General features: G+C 36.3%; 1 protein-coding gene and 1 long non-coding RNA gene across 7 annotated transcripts in view; one reads left to right on the forward strand and one right to left on the reverse strand.

The window, feature by feature from the left end:
* Nucleotides 1-19047, forward strand: part of LOC148132874 (ribosomal protein S6 kinase alpha-2-like) — a 59303-nt gene that overhangs the window by 23399 nt on the left and 16857 nt on the right. For all 3 annotated transcript variants that reach the window (XM_087969124.1, XM_087969125.1, XM_087969127.1), the window contains exons 2-3: nucleotides 15709-15825; nucleotides 18743-18824. In XM_087969124.1, the coding sequence (XP_087825250.1) occupies nucleotides 15709-15825; nucleotides 18743-18824 (199 nt within the window). The remainder of the gene's footprint in view (nucleotides 1-15708; nucleotides 15826-18742; nucleotides 18825-19047) is intronic.
* Nucleotides 2128-18747, reverse strand: LOC113417042 (uncharacterized). Of its 4 annotated transcripts, none has more exons than XR_015750230.1 (5): nucleotides 18641-18747; nucleotides 10733-10854; nucleotides 8670-8825; nucleotides 5353-5558; nucleotides 2128-4637 (listed from the first exon to the last, which is right to left on the reverse strand). It is a non-coding gene; the product is annotated as an uncharacterized LOC113417042 (long non-coding RNA). The 4 variants fall into 4 exon arrangements; XR_015750233.1 differs by having other exon boundaries at nucleotides 10693-10854; XR_015750232.1 differs by having other exon boundaries at nucleotides 10624-10854.

Genomic DNA, 19047 nt, shown 5'->3' on the forward strand with positions numbered 1-19047 from the left:
TATTAATCAACTACCGTATGTAGGAGAGGCATATGCATCCTAAACAGGAATGGAGAATCACACCAATGTAAGAAAAGGGATCTTGCAAATCCTTTGCACATCTTTCCATCCCACCCCTTGTGAGGTTTTGTTTTTGTGAGATACCTTCCCTCACTTTCCATGTAGGAGAAGAGATAACATGGGGAAGATAAAGAAGAGAAGTCTTCACTGTGTGACTTGTTTTTTACTTCCACAACATCTAATCAAAACTAGCTCATAAAATTCAATGGGATTTAACACTAACATACCTTTCTGATATATGACAGCTTGAGCAGTTTATTAATATAAATCTGTATTTATTCAGATGGAGGTAAATAAATAAAATTAGTAGAAAAACAATAGTAGGAGGACCTTCACTTACAGAGAGATCTCTGGAGTAGTCCCCGTTTTGTAGAGAGCGTGCATTTTCATTGCTGGACAATTTGGTTCAGTTTCCTTTTTGTTATTCTCTTCAAGACAAAATGATCATGAATCTAAGCCTAGAGCAGTGCCAATTTAATTTGGAATAGGTTCTCTTGTCTGTTTTTCTGATACTACAAATTTAATCAGCGATAACGTCACTTTAATGATGGATGTTGATTGCTATTGTTACTAAAATTAGTATTTTTATTAATACATTTTGAGTTACAAACTATTATCACATTCAGATATGGGATAAATAAATTGATTACTGTAATTTCCAAAGATTTATAATGAACATTTAATATTCATTTGGATGACTGGTGTACCATTGCTGGAGATTGTAGCACATAATACAGACTTAGCATAAAGTGAGGAAAATGAAATATCCCCTGAAGTACTCAAACCTTCAGTGCTGCTGACACTGGCACAACCCTTTTTATTAGATTTAATTGGATGTATGGAGGGCTACCAGATATAAGGCTAGGTTTAGCTCTATTCTTTCCAAATATCAGAAGCTGAGAAAGTTCCACCTGGGAATTATAGCTTGTTTTGGCATAACTAGTAAGATTAGAAGGCAGCCTCTCTGGAAAAGAAAGAAAGTGAGTGAGACAATAGGGCCTGGTGTTTTTCTATTGCTACTGTGGAAATTCCATTCAGTTGAACACATTTTAGATGAGAGATATAAATCTGCTTTGAATATAGCTCCTTGTTGTCACCTATAGTATGGGGAGCTCTTGGTTCAGCATCATGTGCTAAGAGTATAATACATATGTAGAATACCTCTTCAAACTTCATGAGCTAGTTTATATAAGACAGATCTTTAAACAATATATTCTATTCCTTTAATAAGTTCTGTTAAGTGATATGAAGTCATGCTTTGGAGCAGAAGCAATGATTTTTAAGGATCTAAAAATCCATTGATGAGATACTAAGTTGCAGATCATGCTTGAGAATATTTACAGAAGTTTATTTCGCTAAGAAAGACTGATTGGCTGAATCAGGAAACTAAATAGAATTGGCTCTGAGTGATAGATAGATAGGCAGGCAGGCTACTCTACAAGCAAGCAGGACTCTCAACAAGTACAACCAGGGAAGAATCATCTCTCTGAGCTGAGATTAATTATATTTATTAGGCAAAAGACTGAAGTGAAAATGCAAGAATTCAAGTAAACAACTTTGCTTTCAAATGTGGACTTACTATATGTAATTCATTCAGAGTTTCTTTTTCCTGCACTGTTAATACAATGGGAAGTACCTCAAACTTTTCCGACAAAGCAAGGCAACCCGCACCTGGATTTTTCCCCATAATAATTACTAACCATATTAGCAATTCTCTCTTATATCTACAGTATCCAGGAGTTGTGAAATTAGTTAAGGCGAAGATACGATTGTGTTAAAAAGTGGCCCATTAAATAAAGCTGGAGAGGAAGTTACAGGACTTCTCTAAGAAGTCAGAGATATTTTATTTATTTTATTTATTTATTTGATTTGCCAATTGTTTACAAGATAATAAGTATAAGTGTATACATAGTTGTGAATACATGAAATGGGTACATATAAGAAAAATAAAAGAAGAATAAGAGAAACAATAGGACAGGGACGGTAGGCACGTTGGTGCGCTTATGCACGCCCCCTATATACCTATATAGATAGCACGTTTGTAGTTAAACTAGTTCCTAAGACAGATTTGTTCCACTCTGCATGACATCTTTTCTCAGGAACGAATGTTCCAGAATCCCTTGGGTACCTTAATCCCCCAAATATTGGAAGCCAGTGTTGCTAATAGGATTTAGAGTATTAAGGTCATACACTGTATTGGTATATACTATATAAGGCTATTCGTTACAAACATCTCATTGTGTAGATATGTGAATAGCATTTATTTTACCAATACTAAAATAGCTAAATATTATGAATAAGGGAAAATGCTCCAGGTCCTTCAGGTCTTAAAACAGTCATTTCTTACAATAATTGTTTTCTGTTCCTCAAGTTCAGTGTCTTCTTATAAAATTATTTTCTATTTTGAAGATCTAGTTAATATTGATTTAAATTTACTGTTTGTTGTATGCTGCAGTATATAATACCCATTAGTTTACCACCTAAGGCACCTAATTATGCAAAGCAATAGTTATTCCTCTTGGCCAGTGTTTTAAAGATTTTTTCCCCGTTTTCTGTCAGAGCCTGCAGTGCAGTGGGGTATTACTCAGCAAATATTTTCCGAAAGGTTGTGATGTAGCAGCAAATTAAACACGCACGGTCATTTAATGAGAGCTTTTACAAGAAGACAGTTGACCTTTCTGGTAGATAGAAGAAGAATTTACTTAGTCAGGGGCCTAAATTGAATTGTTGACCCAAAGGATCCGGTTGTACCATCCTGCGATGAATAGAGAGGATAGATGTAGTAGAAATAAGCAGGCAGGTTTTTCAGTAAACATATCCCACAAAGAAGAATAGGCAGAGTCAAATCCCCAAAGCCCAAGGAACAGTCGGCTTGTTCTGACAGATGCTTCAGTCCACAATGAGCCCTTTGTATCCTCTGATCCTGACTACTCTCCTCCACAGGTTTTATTCCAAAGTCCCCTCAGGCCTGAACTTGATACTCAGCTGCCTTTAATAAGGTGCAATAGCAATAGCACTTGTATACCACCCCGTAGTGCTTTTCAGCCACAGGTAATTTGTTTCTTTGGGGGAGAGGGTGTTGAAGGGGTGGGCATACAAGGCCAGCATTTCTGTTTTTGCTGAGTGTATTGGTATAGTAGAAAAAGAAGATGTCCTTAAAAGGACAGAGGGAGGATTGGCTACCAAGGTCATGATCAAATAAATAAAACTTGAACCCAAGAAATATTTGTGGAAACACCTCAGACTGCTCCTGTCTCTTAAAAAAAAAAAAAAAAAGAGGAAAGGTAACATATTCAGACATGCATGGTTCTATTAATACAACTGTTCTAATAAAGGTAGCTCAAGTCTGCAGAGTGTCTAATTTTTAGTCTGGTCTATCTGATGGAGCTGACATCAGTCTTGCACATCTGAAGGTGCAGGCTTAGCACCAGCACCAGCGTGTCGTCACCCGGAAGAAACTGAGGAAGAACCAGCCTTGGAAAAGGGTGAAGGTGAGAGCAGGCAGGATGGTCTCATTCCTGTCTGGGTTACCTTGGGCAGGACTCAAGAACAAATGGTGGCTGTTGCTAGAGGGAAAAAGGGTGTTGGAGGGGACCCCAGTGCCTAGATCCCACACCCGGGCTGCCTGCAATTTTGCTCCCCTGGGGGCAAAGCACGTTTTAAAAAGCCCTGCACTATTTAAATTCATTGCATTGTAATCATATAAAATTCACTGTACTAAAATGATAAGTATTTGTTATAATATTTTTTGAGGTGAGGTATTATCAAAGTAAGGGACGTGGTGGCTCAGTGGCTAAGACGCTGAACTTGTCGATCAGAAAGGTCAGCAGTTCAGCTGTTTGAATCCCTAGCACCGCGTAATGGAGTGAGCTCCCATTATTTGTCCCAGCTTCTGCCAACCTAGCAGTTCGAAAGCATGTAAAAATGCAAGTAGAAAAATAGGGACCACTTTGGTGGGAAGGTAAAAGCATTCCGTGCGCCTTCAACATTTAGTCATGCTGGCCACATGACCACAGAGATGTCTTCGGATAGTGCTGGTTCTTCAGCTTTATAACAGAGATGAGCACCACCCCCTAGAGCCAGAAACGACTAGCATGTATGTGCGAGGGGGAACCTTTACCTTTATTATCAAAGTAGGCAGCAACTATTTCATGAGCAGGACCACACATTCAGGAGATAGCTTCATTTACTTGAGGCAGGGGTTCTCCTCCCACCTGGCTGTACAGAGATGGTGGCAGGCAAGGTCCCAGTTCAGGCTTAGACCTTGGATACCTTGTGGCTTTATCACTAGGAACCTTCAGTGGAGCTGGGACACTGACTCTTTATCCTTCCAAATGCAGAGACTCCCCATGTCTTGCTGAAGATCAAGTGGGAAGGTATCTCATATTTTGTGGGGCGTCTGTGTCTAGACATACCTGGTTCACACATGTGGGATGTACTCTGTATTGTCTGAACAATCAAATACCTACAGAACACCTCTGGATCAAAGATTTTCCATTGTATGTGTGTGCAATTCATTCACCACGTCTCTTCAGATATCCTTCTGCATTTATCACAATTCAGAAGTGGATGTTATCCTGTCATTTGAAAGAGGAAGGGGAAAAAAGTCGGCTTTGTCGTGCTTGTTTTGAGTCTGAATCATTCTACCACGGTGAACTGGCCCTTCATCAGAGATTTTTTTTTGTCATTATGCAAATACTGAGTCTTTGTGAAATGTGAACCGGGAACGGAAAAGGGGGAATTTGGGAAGTGTTTTCCTGGAATCTCTAGAACAATTTATCTGACAAAACATCCCCAATATCATTTATAACTGGAGCAGCGGTAGATGGATTACATGACATTTACGTTAGGAAATGGATGGAGTCTGTTTAAATCTGCTGTTCAACTTGTCAAGAAAGGCAGCCTTATCCTCAGTCTATTTTTGAGTTATGAAATATATTTAAACGGGAAGGAGGATTTTTGCGGACACATAGTTTTATAGGAAAGCAGAATGAGTCATGTAAGTTAAATGTAAAATGACTTTAGAAGGGCAAAGGTGATACTTTTGTGCTTTTGCTAATGCAAACAGTCCCATCAAACCAAAGAGAATAGGAGAGAGCAATTCTCTCTTTCCCTTTGTAGCCCTTTCCAAAGCACTCAGAGAAACAACCAAGTCTCAGGAGTAACATCTAAAGCTAAGAAAACTTCTCATATATTTGAGTTGTTGAGTCACTCTAATTCCCACCCATACCCAAGGAGCCATGCTTTTATGTAGAGGCAAATAGGAAAGAAAATGTGACTAGTAAGACCTACCACTTAATTTTAGAATTATGAGACTACGTGTTGGATTCTTTTTACTGAACTAGGCTAGCAGCGGTAATGTAGCAATGGGGTCTACTTTGGATGCAGGCAGTAAGGAGGATGTTACCAAAGGAGATGAAGAGGCTGTTGGTGAGTGTGGAGTTGGCTGCCCATGTGGCAAACAGCTGTTCGGCTGTTGGTAGTGCAGCATAGCACATCTAAAATGAAGAAAATAAAGTGTTTTCAAATCTGTTTTGAGTCTTGGTGACAGTCCCCTGCAATTTTCTTAGCAGCTTTTTTTGAAAGCAGCTTGCCAATTCCTTTTTTTAGGACTGAAAGTAGGGGCAAACTTAAGGTCACAATGCTGGCTTGTGCCTAAGATGGAATTAAAACTCACAGTCTCCTAGTTTCTAGCCAGATGCTTCAGCTAATTGACCAAGTTGGCTCTCGGCAGTGGAGGATGATGTTAAAAAACTGATATTCTCCTGGTATTAATTATACTAGGTAAGTCACAGTGTCAGCAGCGATTCCTTAGTCCTATTATCACATTCAGTGAGGATAAGGGAAATGTACCACAAAAGAGTTAATTTCTTGATTTTCAAAGGACCACAAGAGATTTAACTTTTATTACTTTTTAAAAAATTCACTTTATCCCTACAGTTGCAAATTGTTAAGGTGATAAATCAGGAGCATGTCTTGTAATTTGCATTTCAGAATCAAAGCAGAATTAATGGAGTCATAGTTTGCCACAATGCAGGATGTATTGGTTTGCAATATAGTGCACTAAAGGCAGGAGAGCAATTAAAATATAGCACAGCAAAGGGGCATCCTCAGTAGACATTCTTTACAATTTTTTGTCTTTGCCCAGGAATCATATCTTCCCTTTGAAAAATTATTAGATGGGGAGAAACAACTTTTAGAGAAATATAAAAACAGTGAAAGAGGTCTGCCATCTCTCCCTGCTGATGGATGCTACACCTAAGTTAACTTTCCATCCATTTATAGGTTTTTGGCAGCATCTCAAGTCTGACACATAGGACTGCTTCTTTTATCTCCTATGAGAAGGCTTAAAAACCTTGCCCTTCCTGAGTAATTAATCATTTTATATAATTTGGTTGAAGGTTGTAATGGTCAGGATATAATACTTTCCTGAAAAGGCTAAGAGAAAATAAATGAAAAGTTATTCTAGATTAGTAGGTCAGTAGCTGCAGACCTCTGAGCTAAATATGATTCCTTTCTGGGAAATTGTTTGCTCAAACTTCTCTCAATGGCTAACACAGAAGTTAAATAGGTATTGAAAGTCTCAATAGAGACCAAATTAAACCTCGGATATCACTCAAATATGTTTATTAAAGTTAACAAAGGCCTCTTCTTCCATAAGGTGTACAGAGTTCAGGCAGATCTTTAACCTGCAAAGTGAATATTGTCTTCTTTTCCAATGCAAAACTTTAAGAGACACAAGTATCTCAACTCCTCACAGTTAAAGAAGAGGTGACAGACAGGTCTGGATGATTTAGAAGAGATAATTATTGTTTCATGTTGTTGATTAGCTGCCTGAGACAGTGCCACCCTTCTCACTTTAAATCTGTCACTTTGGCATCTATTTGACATTTTCCCCATCAGCAAATATTATTTAAGAAGCACCTGCTTTTGCTATAATTAAAAGTATGAGATGTTTACTCCATGTATTTGGGGTAGGCTCCCATGCAAAACATTTCTTTAAAAAAGTTACTAGCATGTTGAGCAGGGACCAGCAATTAGATCCTCCTTCTTAAACTTTATCTTCCCAAAATGGGATTCAACTTCAATCATTCCTAGTCAACAGAAAGGTGACAAGAGGAGAAATTCAATACAACTGGAGGTTGTGATAGGTAATATAGGTGTATTAACCCAGTATATTAACCTGGCAACCCATTTTAAGCAGTAAAGAATAAGTGGTTTTCCCCTTCTTTTTTCCAATCTGTGTCTACTCTAAGCATGTTGTTTAACATCTGAACGTTCAAAGGTCAACTTTAGTCAGATGCCAGTCTTGAATCCCATGCCTGAAATTTTTTCAGAAAATACTGTAAATTCCTAATTATTAGACTACAAATCAAATGATGCTGTCAAGAAAATGATGCTGTCAAGAAAAGGACTGTTGGACTTGTAGGTTTGACAGAACCATTTCCTTTCAGTGATTTTCTTTCCCCCACCCCTTGCCTTTCTGATAAATTCTCTCTTATTGATTCTTCCCAACTCCAGAACTAATCATTTATTCTCCCTTGCTCATATATGTCTGTTGCTGATCTTGACTGAACTTCATTTCTTTTTCTGTAGGTGAACATTTAGTGCAGGGTACTACATTAAGGTAACTAAAGAGTTAATGTATAATAGGTTCACTGAACACAAAACTTTCCTAGAAGAATACAAGGTTCAAGTCGAGGTAGAGTACTATACGATAGCTGATTAATTGAGTAATTTAGCTGGCAAGGACAATGCGAGTCTGAACGGAAATGGATGTTGATTTAAGTCATTTAGAATGACCAGCATCATGGAACATTTCATTGTATCTGGATTTGTGTTGGCGTTAGTGTTACATGTAAATACAGATACAGTAAGAAGTTCTTTAGATTTTATGCGCAAATGGGAAAGAAGAACAACTTTCTGGTGTTCCAGACCTGCCATGTTTGCTCATAATTAATCCGTCCCATTGCATTTAGGTAAATATGCTGCAAACAGCAACTATGGGTTTACTTTTCTGTGTAATTATTTCAGCTGTATCTTTGACAGAAAATAATTATATTTACTGGGCGCTTTCCTATTTCATTTCCATTGGGATATTCTCTCTGATGTATGAAGAGATACAGTCACAGCAGTTGGTGTCTCTATCCACTCTATCACTTCTGCCTGTGGAAGGAATTATATTTATTTCATTTCATTTACTTATTATTTTTACAAATCTTCGAAGAAATCCATAATTTATAAGTAGCGGAAAAAATATTCCTGAATTTATCCAAGCTAAGTTTTGTAAGTTTAAAAAAAAAAGTTTGAAGCAATGAATTTCACAGAATGGAATACCTTTAAAGATATAATATTTCTGACACACAGAAACAGCCGTTATGTTCACCAGCATTTATGTACAGTATACATTTACATTGGTGGACATAATGTGGATAACAGAGGAATTAGAAATAATTTAACTGAGCGGTAAAAAGCACAGGCAAAGAGATGCAATATAGTTAGATAATTTTAGATTTTAGACTTAATGGACTTTCAGGACAACCTTGATTTTAATGGTCATATGTTGGAGTGAAACCAGTTTAAAGCATAATGTATATTGTTTTACTTACCTCAGTTTGGGATAAGCCAAAGAAAGAGATACAGTAGTACATCAGTTTATAAATTAGGCCTTTCCATATCTTTCTGTCCTTGCAAATCATCCTTGCTTCCACCACCTCCATACACTGATTCATTCATTGCCTTTTGTTCCTCAGCAAAAGAACAATCTGTAAAAGAACAAATGGGTGGCAAAAGCAGAAAATTGATTGGTGGGCTTGAAAGACTGCAAGAACATTCAAAGATCAATATTTTTACCATCAGATATTCCAGCCTTTTTTTTATCCACTAAGCTTACATGGGTCAGGATGGTAATGAAAATGCAGAAATTAAAATACTAGCTTAGTTGTGTTTTCCTGACATCAATAGGCTTTGGATAAAGATATGGGCATCTGGAAGCATTCCCAGTTTGCTGTTCCTCTGTTCTTTCTTAAAGAGCAGTTCTTTTTTTTCAAAACTTCTTTGTTCAGTTTTGTTTAAGTGATCCAGAAACTAAAGGTTGATCTAAAAAAAAAAAAAAAAACTGCTGACACAATGAGAAATTTCATTGCTAAACCACAATAAACTAAAAAACAAAAACATGAGCAAACAACAAAACCCAGAAAAGAAAACCAAATGAAATCTGGCTAAATCTAGCTTGTATCAATTATTCCTCTTTATACTATTCTAAACTTGCAAATCATCCTTGCTTTCAGTACAACTCTGCTCTGCCAAATACGTTCCTCTTTTTGAGATTTTATCAATTCTGTCTAAATCTATACAGCCATGATTGTTTTTGACTCTTCCTTTCCTCTTGACTCATTCAACTTCTTCATATATTCATTTTATGATTCTGTCCTCATTCTTTGTTTTAATATGGTCAAATCATCTCAACCTACTTCTTTCATACTTGATACTTCTTTCATCTGCATTCATCCTTCATTCACTAATTCTTGACCTTATCTCTTCATAAATGCCCCATTTCCTTTGTATCTAACTTTCATGCTTCTATGATTCACTTAATGACTGCCTTGCTTAGCAATGAAAATTCTGATCCCAATTGTGGTTTAAGTCAAGGACTACTTCTGTTTACTCAGAAGAAAATTCTATTGAGTCCGATACAGAGGTGGTATTCAGCCAGTTCTGACCAGTTCTGCAAAACTGGTAGCGGAAATTTCGAGTAGTTTGGAGAACTGGCAAATATCACCTCTGACTGGCCCCACCCCCATCTCTTCTCTGCCTCCCGAGTCCCAGCTGATCGGCTGGGTCTTCTTTGGTTGCCCTGCACAGGAGAACGGAGCTGGAAAGCAGGTTAGTGGGGTGGGGAGGGAATAGGGATTTTGCAGTATCCTTCCCCTACCATGCCCACCAAGCCACACCCACAGAACTGGTAGTAAAAATATTTGAATACCACCACTGGTCCAGTAAATTTTACTTCCAGGTATAAGATTGCAATCAAATATAATAGTTTCACTGCTTGAATAATAATTGCCAAATGGTAAATTAAACTCCTTAAGCTATTAGTTTCAAAATGTATGAAACGCTTCTCTTTTTAGTAAGGTAACTTTGAACTTTTAAGGCAGAGGAGAATGGGGAGAGAAAGACGTAACCTTTCAGATAAGATAATACTACTAAGTTTGTTTGTTTTTTCAAAGAAATCCAGTGTTGCAGTTTTTCTGTAACTTGTCTACTTTGATACACGCACACACACATTGGGTTCTCATTGTACAAGTTGGTACAGTTTGTGATAGGAAGTTATAAAACAAGTATCTCTGCACTGACGAAATTATTATATAAGGCAAGAAGCTAAATGGATCTACAAAGAACATCTATATAAAGTGGGTTACATAAATATCTTGAAACTATCTTGAATAGTTAGACCTCAGCCCCCAAAGCAGTAGCTCTTGAGCTTCTTGCGCACTAGTTATTAATGAAATCCTACTTTTTGCATTTGCAAATCTGTCTCATTTTGTATACAATTGGCAAGACCTGAAGCTGTTTTTCCTGTGCTCTCTGATGCTGTTAATGACTCTGAGCCACTGGAATTCAGGTCGCAACCTCTCTGCTGAAGCAATTTCTGGTAGAGGCAGATTTGCACCTTCCCATTGTCTTCTGTCACAGCTGACGTTCTTCAGCTGCTGCTTGGAGGAATTGATGCCCATTTTTGTAAAATAGCATTGCTCCAGTGAATTCCTCCTCGTTGTCTTCTCAATCTCCATTCTGACAAGGGAAGAGAGAGAGAAAAGACATCTGATTCAGAAAACACTTATCATGGAATATTCTTCAACTTTTTACAGTTTAGGAAATACAAACCAATGATAATAGCATGTGTTCATTAAACCAGTGATCCCCAACCTTTCTTATGCCGCGGCCCGGTATCTCCAACCTTTTTATGGCGTGGCCCGGTACCGGCATCAGTGGGCAGCGCCGCCATTTTTTTTGATGAAAAAGTGCTTCCGGTGAGCTTTCTACCCGGAAAAGCTCACCAGAAGCACTTTTTCATCAAAAAAAGATGGCGGCACCCAGCAAACCAGCGGCCCGGTAGGACTTGTTCCACGGACCGGTGGTTGGGGACCCCTGCATTAAACCATAGGTTTTTTGGGGTTCATATAGCACGCTAAGTTAAAACTAATAGTTATAATAGTTAACTTTGGTTTCAAATTCCAGTGAATCCTAATAAAAAATAATGGTGAGTTTAGGTTTGAATGACTCATTTCACCACCGGAAAACCATTAACTATGCAATAGAGCTAAATGAGGCAACTGTAAGTTGGTAGCACAGGTATTAGTCAGCCTAAGCCACTTCCATGTAAAACATCCATGATAAAGTCAGGCCCAACTTCAAGGATGAAATGATGCTGGACAAAGTATTTACTAACCTTCCCTTTAATTTCTGATGTCTTCTGTAGTGTACAGTACCTTGCTAAGCCCATTTGTAAGCTTAACAGATGGTAGTACTACAAGTAGTTCTTAATTTACAACATGGGTGTCAAACTCGTCCCATCACATTGCCATCACATGACATATCATGACTTCCCCCCCTTCGCGGAGCTGGGGTGGGCGTGGCCTGTGCATGATACATCCGGCTTGCAGGTCGCCAGTTTGACACCCCTGATTTACCACCACAATTGATCCCAACATATCTGTTGCTAAGCAAAACATTCATCAAGTGAGTTTTGCCCCGATTTTACCACCTTTCTTGCCACAATTGTTAAGTGAATCACTGCAATTGTTAAGTTAGTAACACAGTTGTTAAGTGAATCTGGCTTCCCAGTTGACTTTGCTTGTGGGAAGGTTTAAAAAGGTGATCACATGACCCCAGGAAACTGCAACTGTCATAAATATGAATTAGTTGTCAAGCATCCAGATTTTATCACATGACCATGGGAAAGCTGCAACAGTCATACATCTTTTTTTCAGTGCTGTTGTAAGGTCTGCTGTCCAAGCTTGTGGGTTGCTTATCTAGCCACGTTACCTAGCCTGGTAATGAAACATTCGGAAATCAACCCACAAGCTCGGAGAATGAATCTTCACCCTCATCTTATACCTGAGCTACAGATATTTGCCACTATTGCAAATTTACTAGTTTTTACTTCCTCCTAGCCTCTTTGGTGTGTGACATTTTATTTACACACTGCCCACCATAAAAATGAAACGGAAAAAAGGGAGACTGACCATTTAAATAACTAGCCCCACACCCCAAATTTCCTGCTGTTTTATTCAGTCATAGGACTGCAGTTCTGGTAGATGGAGGTGATCTAATTTATTGCAAACACTTTGTGGGGAATGGATAACTGCTTGCCTTGCCTCATTGGTCATGCCGGTTCTTTTTCCTAGTATTGTAGAATTTAGATTTATGATAGGGGTGTTATTATATTACACCCCTGTTTATTCAGAAGATAAGTTAAAAATGAAGAATCAAACCCTTTTGTTTTATGAAATGGTATGAATTGACACAAGTTGTTTCTCTCTTAAAGAGATGTAACAAGCAACATTATGCTTAATTATAGAATGTCAAAAGGGGCTGAGTATTGCTTTGTTTTAATTATATAATTATCACTTCCTCCTTTTCTGCTTTATAGTCTGGCCAGCCACCAGCTGCCTTTCTTTTTTCTTTTTCTTTTTCCTTTCCAACTCTGAGCTTCATGTTTACCTTCTTAAAGAAATGGCCAGATAACATTTATTCAAACCTTTATTCAAAGAAAAAATAAAACAGTCTTTCATCACACAAGGAAGTAAATTATTCAGTTAAAATATAATCCCAAGATATTTTATTTTATTTGTTTAAGTAATGACAACATCCAAATTAGTCAAGTCAAAACATGCAGCTCTCGCTTACTCTCTGGTGAGATTAACTTAAATTGACAAAAAAAAAAAAACCCTTACAGGTAAAAATGACATCGAATAAAGTGAGAAGAAAATAGATTTGGTAATAATATTTGGCCAGACCCCAAAACAGCCCCATTTTAATTCAGACCACAGACAAATTCACCACAGAAGTAGTTTAACTTTGTTTAATGCCCTACAAAAGTCCAGGAAGATCATACATTAAAAAAATGCAGGGCTTTAATTGCCCAGTTGAAGCTAGTAGCCATTAATTTATGCCCCTTTAACCTTAAATATAGATTTTTGTCCATAGAGTTTATGATCTCACTGATTCTAGGCTTCTGTGACTCCCGCATTTCCCCTTTTTTTCTCCCCACTAATCAGAAGGTATTCAAAAGCTTTTGTTCTACATATCCTAGTGTCCTGAACAAAAAAAATGGAAATTTATTTACAACCTTTTCTTCAGTTTAGAACTCTGGAAATACATTAGATTTTAAATTCCCATCATCCTCAGCACATCTGAACATTTATTTTCATACTTTTCATTTGGTATATTTGCCTTGGCTAGATATAATGAGAGGCTAATTCCACAGAATTGAAAACATTAGGTTAAAAAACTTGTCTTCAGTAAATTAGTAGGAATAAATTGTAACCAAAGCAGGTTTTTAGAACCTGGGTGGATTATTGTTCTAGCACTCCATAAAATATTTGCTTAGCCTGGATACAAGCAGAACTTAAAACAATCAAACAGGCTTAAAACAGATCACATATTCAGAGTATATCAAAGTTCAGTATGGTACTTCTCTCATTTACTTTATACCTGAAACCAATTTAGGCAGCCTTGGATCACATTCACACATTATACCCAGTCATAATATGACTTGTTTCTTTTTGGTTTTGTATTTTATTTGTAATAGTAAAATATTAAAAAATACCCTACAATATCAACAGAAAAAAAATGGTTGCACACTGAAGAAAACCCTGGCGATGTAAAGAAACAAAACATGATTTTAAAAAAGAAGAAAAAAGGCTAATTAAGAAAAGAGTGAGAAGGATCCATGTAATGTATATTTGTTTTTGCCTGAATATATGTGGACTGTAGTTTAATAGTAATATTGAAACCAGGTTCCCATGGGCTAATCAACAAACTTTGATTTAAAACCTTGTGATTTAGCCTATATCTGTTTTTCTAGTTGCTTTGCCAATCTCAAAAATAACAGTAAAGAAAATTTTAATATGACTTTGAGTTCATATCTGGAAACAAGATTATAACAAAGAAGAATTCAGCAATAATGTATGTTCAACTCTGTCCTTTGTAAATGGAATTTATTATATCCTATTTTTTTTAATTAAAAAACCCCTCTAGTAATTGTTTATATATGTAAAGTGACTATTTCTAAAAGCTAATCCAAGACACCTGTTGCTCTGGGCAGAGATATTCTTCACCTTTTCCAGATCTGCAAGGTGATTAGGCTAGCAGTGACCTCAATCATAGATTCATAAAAGACAATCTGCATCATTTAATCAGACAATTTAAGTTATGTGGCATACAACAATAACAACACTTTATGCAGAACAAAAAGGCTTAACAAGATCTGAGGCTGGCAGGTATTATTCAGTGTTACACATTAAGGAATACATCATTAGTTATTGTTCAGCTTTTCTCCTGAGAAAAATCTGTTTTCTTTGTCTATGTGAGAATAACGTCAGTCTGGCTTTTGGTGACAATGTTCCTTGTCCTAACTGAATGAATTTATAGCTCTGTGTGCTCATATTTAATAGCAATTTATCTTCATTTTAGTACCTTTTATAAAAAGCAATGATTAAAGTATCCTATATATTCAGCTTTATAATGTAAGAAATTAGAAATCTCTTGACCTATATTGGATCCAGTTGGAATATATAAAACATTAAGAATTTTAAAGATGGTATATAGGAAGAAAATTCAGCCAGATGTTACAGCTGACATGAAATGTAAGGTTGCTTATAATGCTGAGTTAGCACTGAGGTGAAAAGTTCTTTCTAACCCCTCTGAACTGGGGACATCTGTACATAAATTTTGTCAAGTATTCTTCTGAACTAACTGGAGGGAGTTCCTTACTACAGTCTTTATTAGCTGTAATTCAGCCTACTAGATTTAACAGATCTGAACCTACAGTTAGAATATAAGGATTCTGGGTTCTTTATGAGCCAACTTTAAAATATGACATATCAACAGTAATGATTTGCCCTTATTATGTGGCTGACCAAGGGAACTAAATATTGTGCACTTATTAGCTGAAATTTAGTCAAATTTGAGGGTTTTTTTTGAGTATTTTACCTTCCAAAATAATTGCTTCTATGGTGCATCTACTAATTAACCCCTAAATCTGATGACAGTAATATCTGTCCTTTGTTTTCTTCTACCTTGAAAAAAACCCCAAGATTTGTCATAGAATAGCTTATTCAGACCTAGCAGCTTTATGAACTGACTGCTGTGTTTTGATTTACAGGCTTACTTTTCTTTAAATTTAGTAATAAAATAATATATTTCATAGATGAAAGTAAATCACAGTCAGGTTCAATATGATTAACATGTGAAATGAAAATATTTGTGCACAAAGATGGATAGAACTAATAGGTTCCACACAAGTATAATGCTTAGCCTTGAAGTAAAAATTGAACAGAAGAATAGCAGTTGGAATTAAGTGACATAATTAATTTTATCCAGGCTATGAACTGTGCCTTGGTTTATTTTTTTCATTCACAGGAAGAAAGCATTGTAAAGGAGATAGACATCAGTCACCATGTCAAAGAAGGTTTCGAAAAAGCAGATCCCTCTCAATTTGAGCTCCTGAAAGTATTGGGACAAGGTTCCTATGGAAAGGTAATGTTTTATGTGTAATTTAGCTTTTTCCAATTTGGTGTCTTCAAAGTTGGTGGATCAGTTCCCAAAATGCAGTGTGTTTAGGTTGGAATTCTAAAAGTTGAATCTGTTGTGAAACTTTCTTGCATTCATAATATCCAGATAATCAGACCAACATTCATTCACTCATCTCAGAAATAGGAACCACATCTTCATTAGAGAGAGATGCATCCTCTGACTCATATGTAGGGTCACATTTTCAGCTTCCCCACCCTTCCCCCCCCCCCCGACTCCTCATCTCTTCCTCTGTACCTGGTTTTCTTTCCTTACTCTCCTTCATGTTGCCATAAACATAAAAGCAGCCTCACTTCTTTTTCAAATATCAGCCTAACATTTCCTCAAGGATAGGGCCTTTAAAGCTATGGAGAATGAAGGAAACATCCAACTCTTCTGGTACCTTCTATTATTCCACCTTGACTCAGACCCTCAGCTTTAGTACAATAGTTTTACTTTGTCAATGGATTATATGAACCAAAATAAAGGCATCCCAGATGCCACAGTTTCCTCCACTTAGCCTACACTTTCAATTTAACTCCAGTTATTAAGGAGAACTTTGATTCCCCACAGAGCATTTTCAGGGAATATAGTGATTTGAAATAGGGAAGCAGGGAAGATATTTTTGGATAAGGTTTCTTCTAATTATATTAGATACAACCTACAAAATTGGAAGGAAAGCACTGATTAGACTCTTGAGATCTGTCATTTGTAACTGAATCAGATTCTCCTTCAATTTCCCTTTCAAACCCAATACTCTTTGAGGAGAAATCGATAAAGTATTCTTCATCTAGTGTGAATCCGTACAACTTTTCAATACTTCAATGTTCCACATCTACCAAGTTAGTATACCATATTTTTAAAATGCACCTTTGTTCAAGGCAATCAGTTTTTCAGCTAATGGAATTATACGAAATTATTTTGCAATTGATAGCCTTCGGTAGGAATGAGCAGGTAATAATGTTTTGTGTATTAGTTTTCATTTGTTGTATTTTTATAGATATGATAAATAGATATCTTCTTAAACATTGTTTGATTCACATGCTTTGAGAGGGTTACAGTCAAATACAATATTACCCAATATTACAGAGAACAGCTGAGAAATGACTATCTTATTTAATATGAAGTCACATTTACAGCTATGCTTTCTATAGTTATAGAAAGGCAAAATAAAATGCTGTGCATTGTTTTTTTTTATTCCCACTCTTCTTCTCCCACTCACAGAACATAATATAATTCACTCTTCAAAAGTTTGTTGATTAAAAAAACTTGCAGATATTTTAATATGTGAAGAATTCCTATATAATCTTAAAGGTTGAATGCCTTTAAATATTAGTCAGTGGTATTTCAAAAACTGAACAACCATTGAGGAATTATTAAAAATAAGATGACTACTTTCTCAACAAAAATGAACTACTTTAGAACTTTATATGACAGCATTTATTGAATATTTGTCTTACTATCTTCTGAACTATTGCAATCTAGTTGCAGTCTTAAACCAGTGAGTTGGATTTCTGAGTACAATAGGTTGGAAATTAAACTAGCAAAGGAAAGGGCTTTTTTCTAATTAGGATGCTTGAAAGCAAGCAAGGTAAATTCCTGTGAACAGTGATTTTTAAAAATATGTAATCCAATGCAGATCTTTCCCTCTGAGAGCACTTACTGAAAGAATACATCGCTAACTTTGTTAGTTCCAGCTGTGCCTCTTTCAGCGGATATTGCTAGAGAGAAATCTCTTACTGAGCAAGAGGTTGGCTTTTCCTAAATCAGCTATGGCGAGAAGAAACTTTCAAAATTTTAAAAGAGTTTGTCAAGAAGATATACTTTGCAGTTTTGAGGTATTTGTTGTTGCAAACGTCTGAACTAAGGCCTGAGATTTTACAATGGTCTGAATATTAGATGGTGTACATATGTGCATTTTTACTTTAGGGAGGGGGGAATCAGTACATTTGTTTTTGTTCCTGTCATTTAGACATTAAGAATGGATATCAAATTCTGTAAAATTAAACTAAAGCATATTTTATATCTTATTTTTCATTTGGAACTCTTTATTCAGCACATAAAAAACATTATTTGGAAAAAATCAGAATCTTAGCATCACCTAGACCTGTTCTCTGAGGGAGATGGACAATTAAGAAATATGAAATATCAATAAATAAATCTTTTCTCCTTTGATTTCCTTTTGCCACTAAAATCCTTACTTCACTATCAGTATGGGCAAATGTATATATCCGAAGCACAAAACCTATATAGAAACCTGTTTATATTAAAGAACTCTTGGGTAAAACTTTGATTTTGAATCAACCCTTATTTATTTTCTGAGTATTAGTCTCTGAGATTCTACTTATAGAGCATTAGTCCTTAAAATTATTACTGGCTCCAAAAATGGCCCAAATGGTAAATGGAGCCTCTTTTAAAAATCCCACATATCGCTTGTGTTTGTCTTCTGAGCCCATGTCTAGTGTCCTTCATGATTTATAAGTCTTACCCATTTTAGGCTTAAATTTCCTGTAAGGCTTTCTTGTATTCCATCCCATTTTTTAAGAGCGCTTGTAAGCTTACTGTTAAAAATCAATTGTGAATTTGGCTGTTTTTATAGGGATTGTGAGGGCAGCTGTTTCTATTACTCTTTTGAGATCAGGTGCTTTTTATCTTTGTTTTGTATTTCTTGTTTTGGTTATACTGTTCTGGGTTTTTTTATTTTTAAATAAGCCACAATGAACTGTTAAGAAATTGTCTAAATTAATAATTAATACCGAAGAATAGAGAAATGCATACTTACATGATCACATACCTGGCAGGTTCACTTTACATTAAGCAAATGAAACAAATATCATTATTTTAAATGTACTTCATTAAAACCTTTGGGTTTCCCCCCCCACAGGTATTTCTAGTGAGAAAAATCAAAGGTTCTGATACTGGGCAGCTCTATGCAATGAAGGTACTTAAGAAAGCAACTCTTAAAGGTAAGAAAAGAAACTAGAGTCAGTATACAATAACCCTTTTGATTAATAGACAACTTTCTTTGTTGCATTTCAGGTTGTATGTACTGAAAATATATCTGTCCCATAACAAGGAATTACTCTGTATATTGTGTTTGGCTCTTATATTCTGAATCAACAAAGGTAGCTGGATAAAAAGAAAATTGGCCTACAATCCAACTCCTTTTATATATGACCAAGGGAAATA

Source organism: Notechis scutatus, chromosome 1, assembly GCF_049901735.1.
Source record: "Notechis scutatus isolate UNSWTSFEM ecotype Mainland chromosome 1, rNotScu1.2, whole genome shotgun sequence".
In the NCBI taxonomy this organism is placed as follows: Eukaryota; Metazoa; Chordata; class Lepidosauria; order Squamata; family Elapidae; genus Notechis; species Notechis scutatus.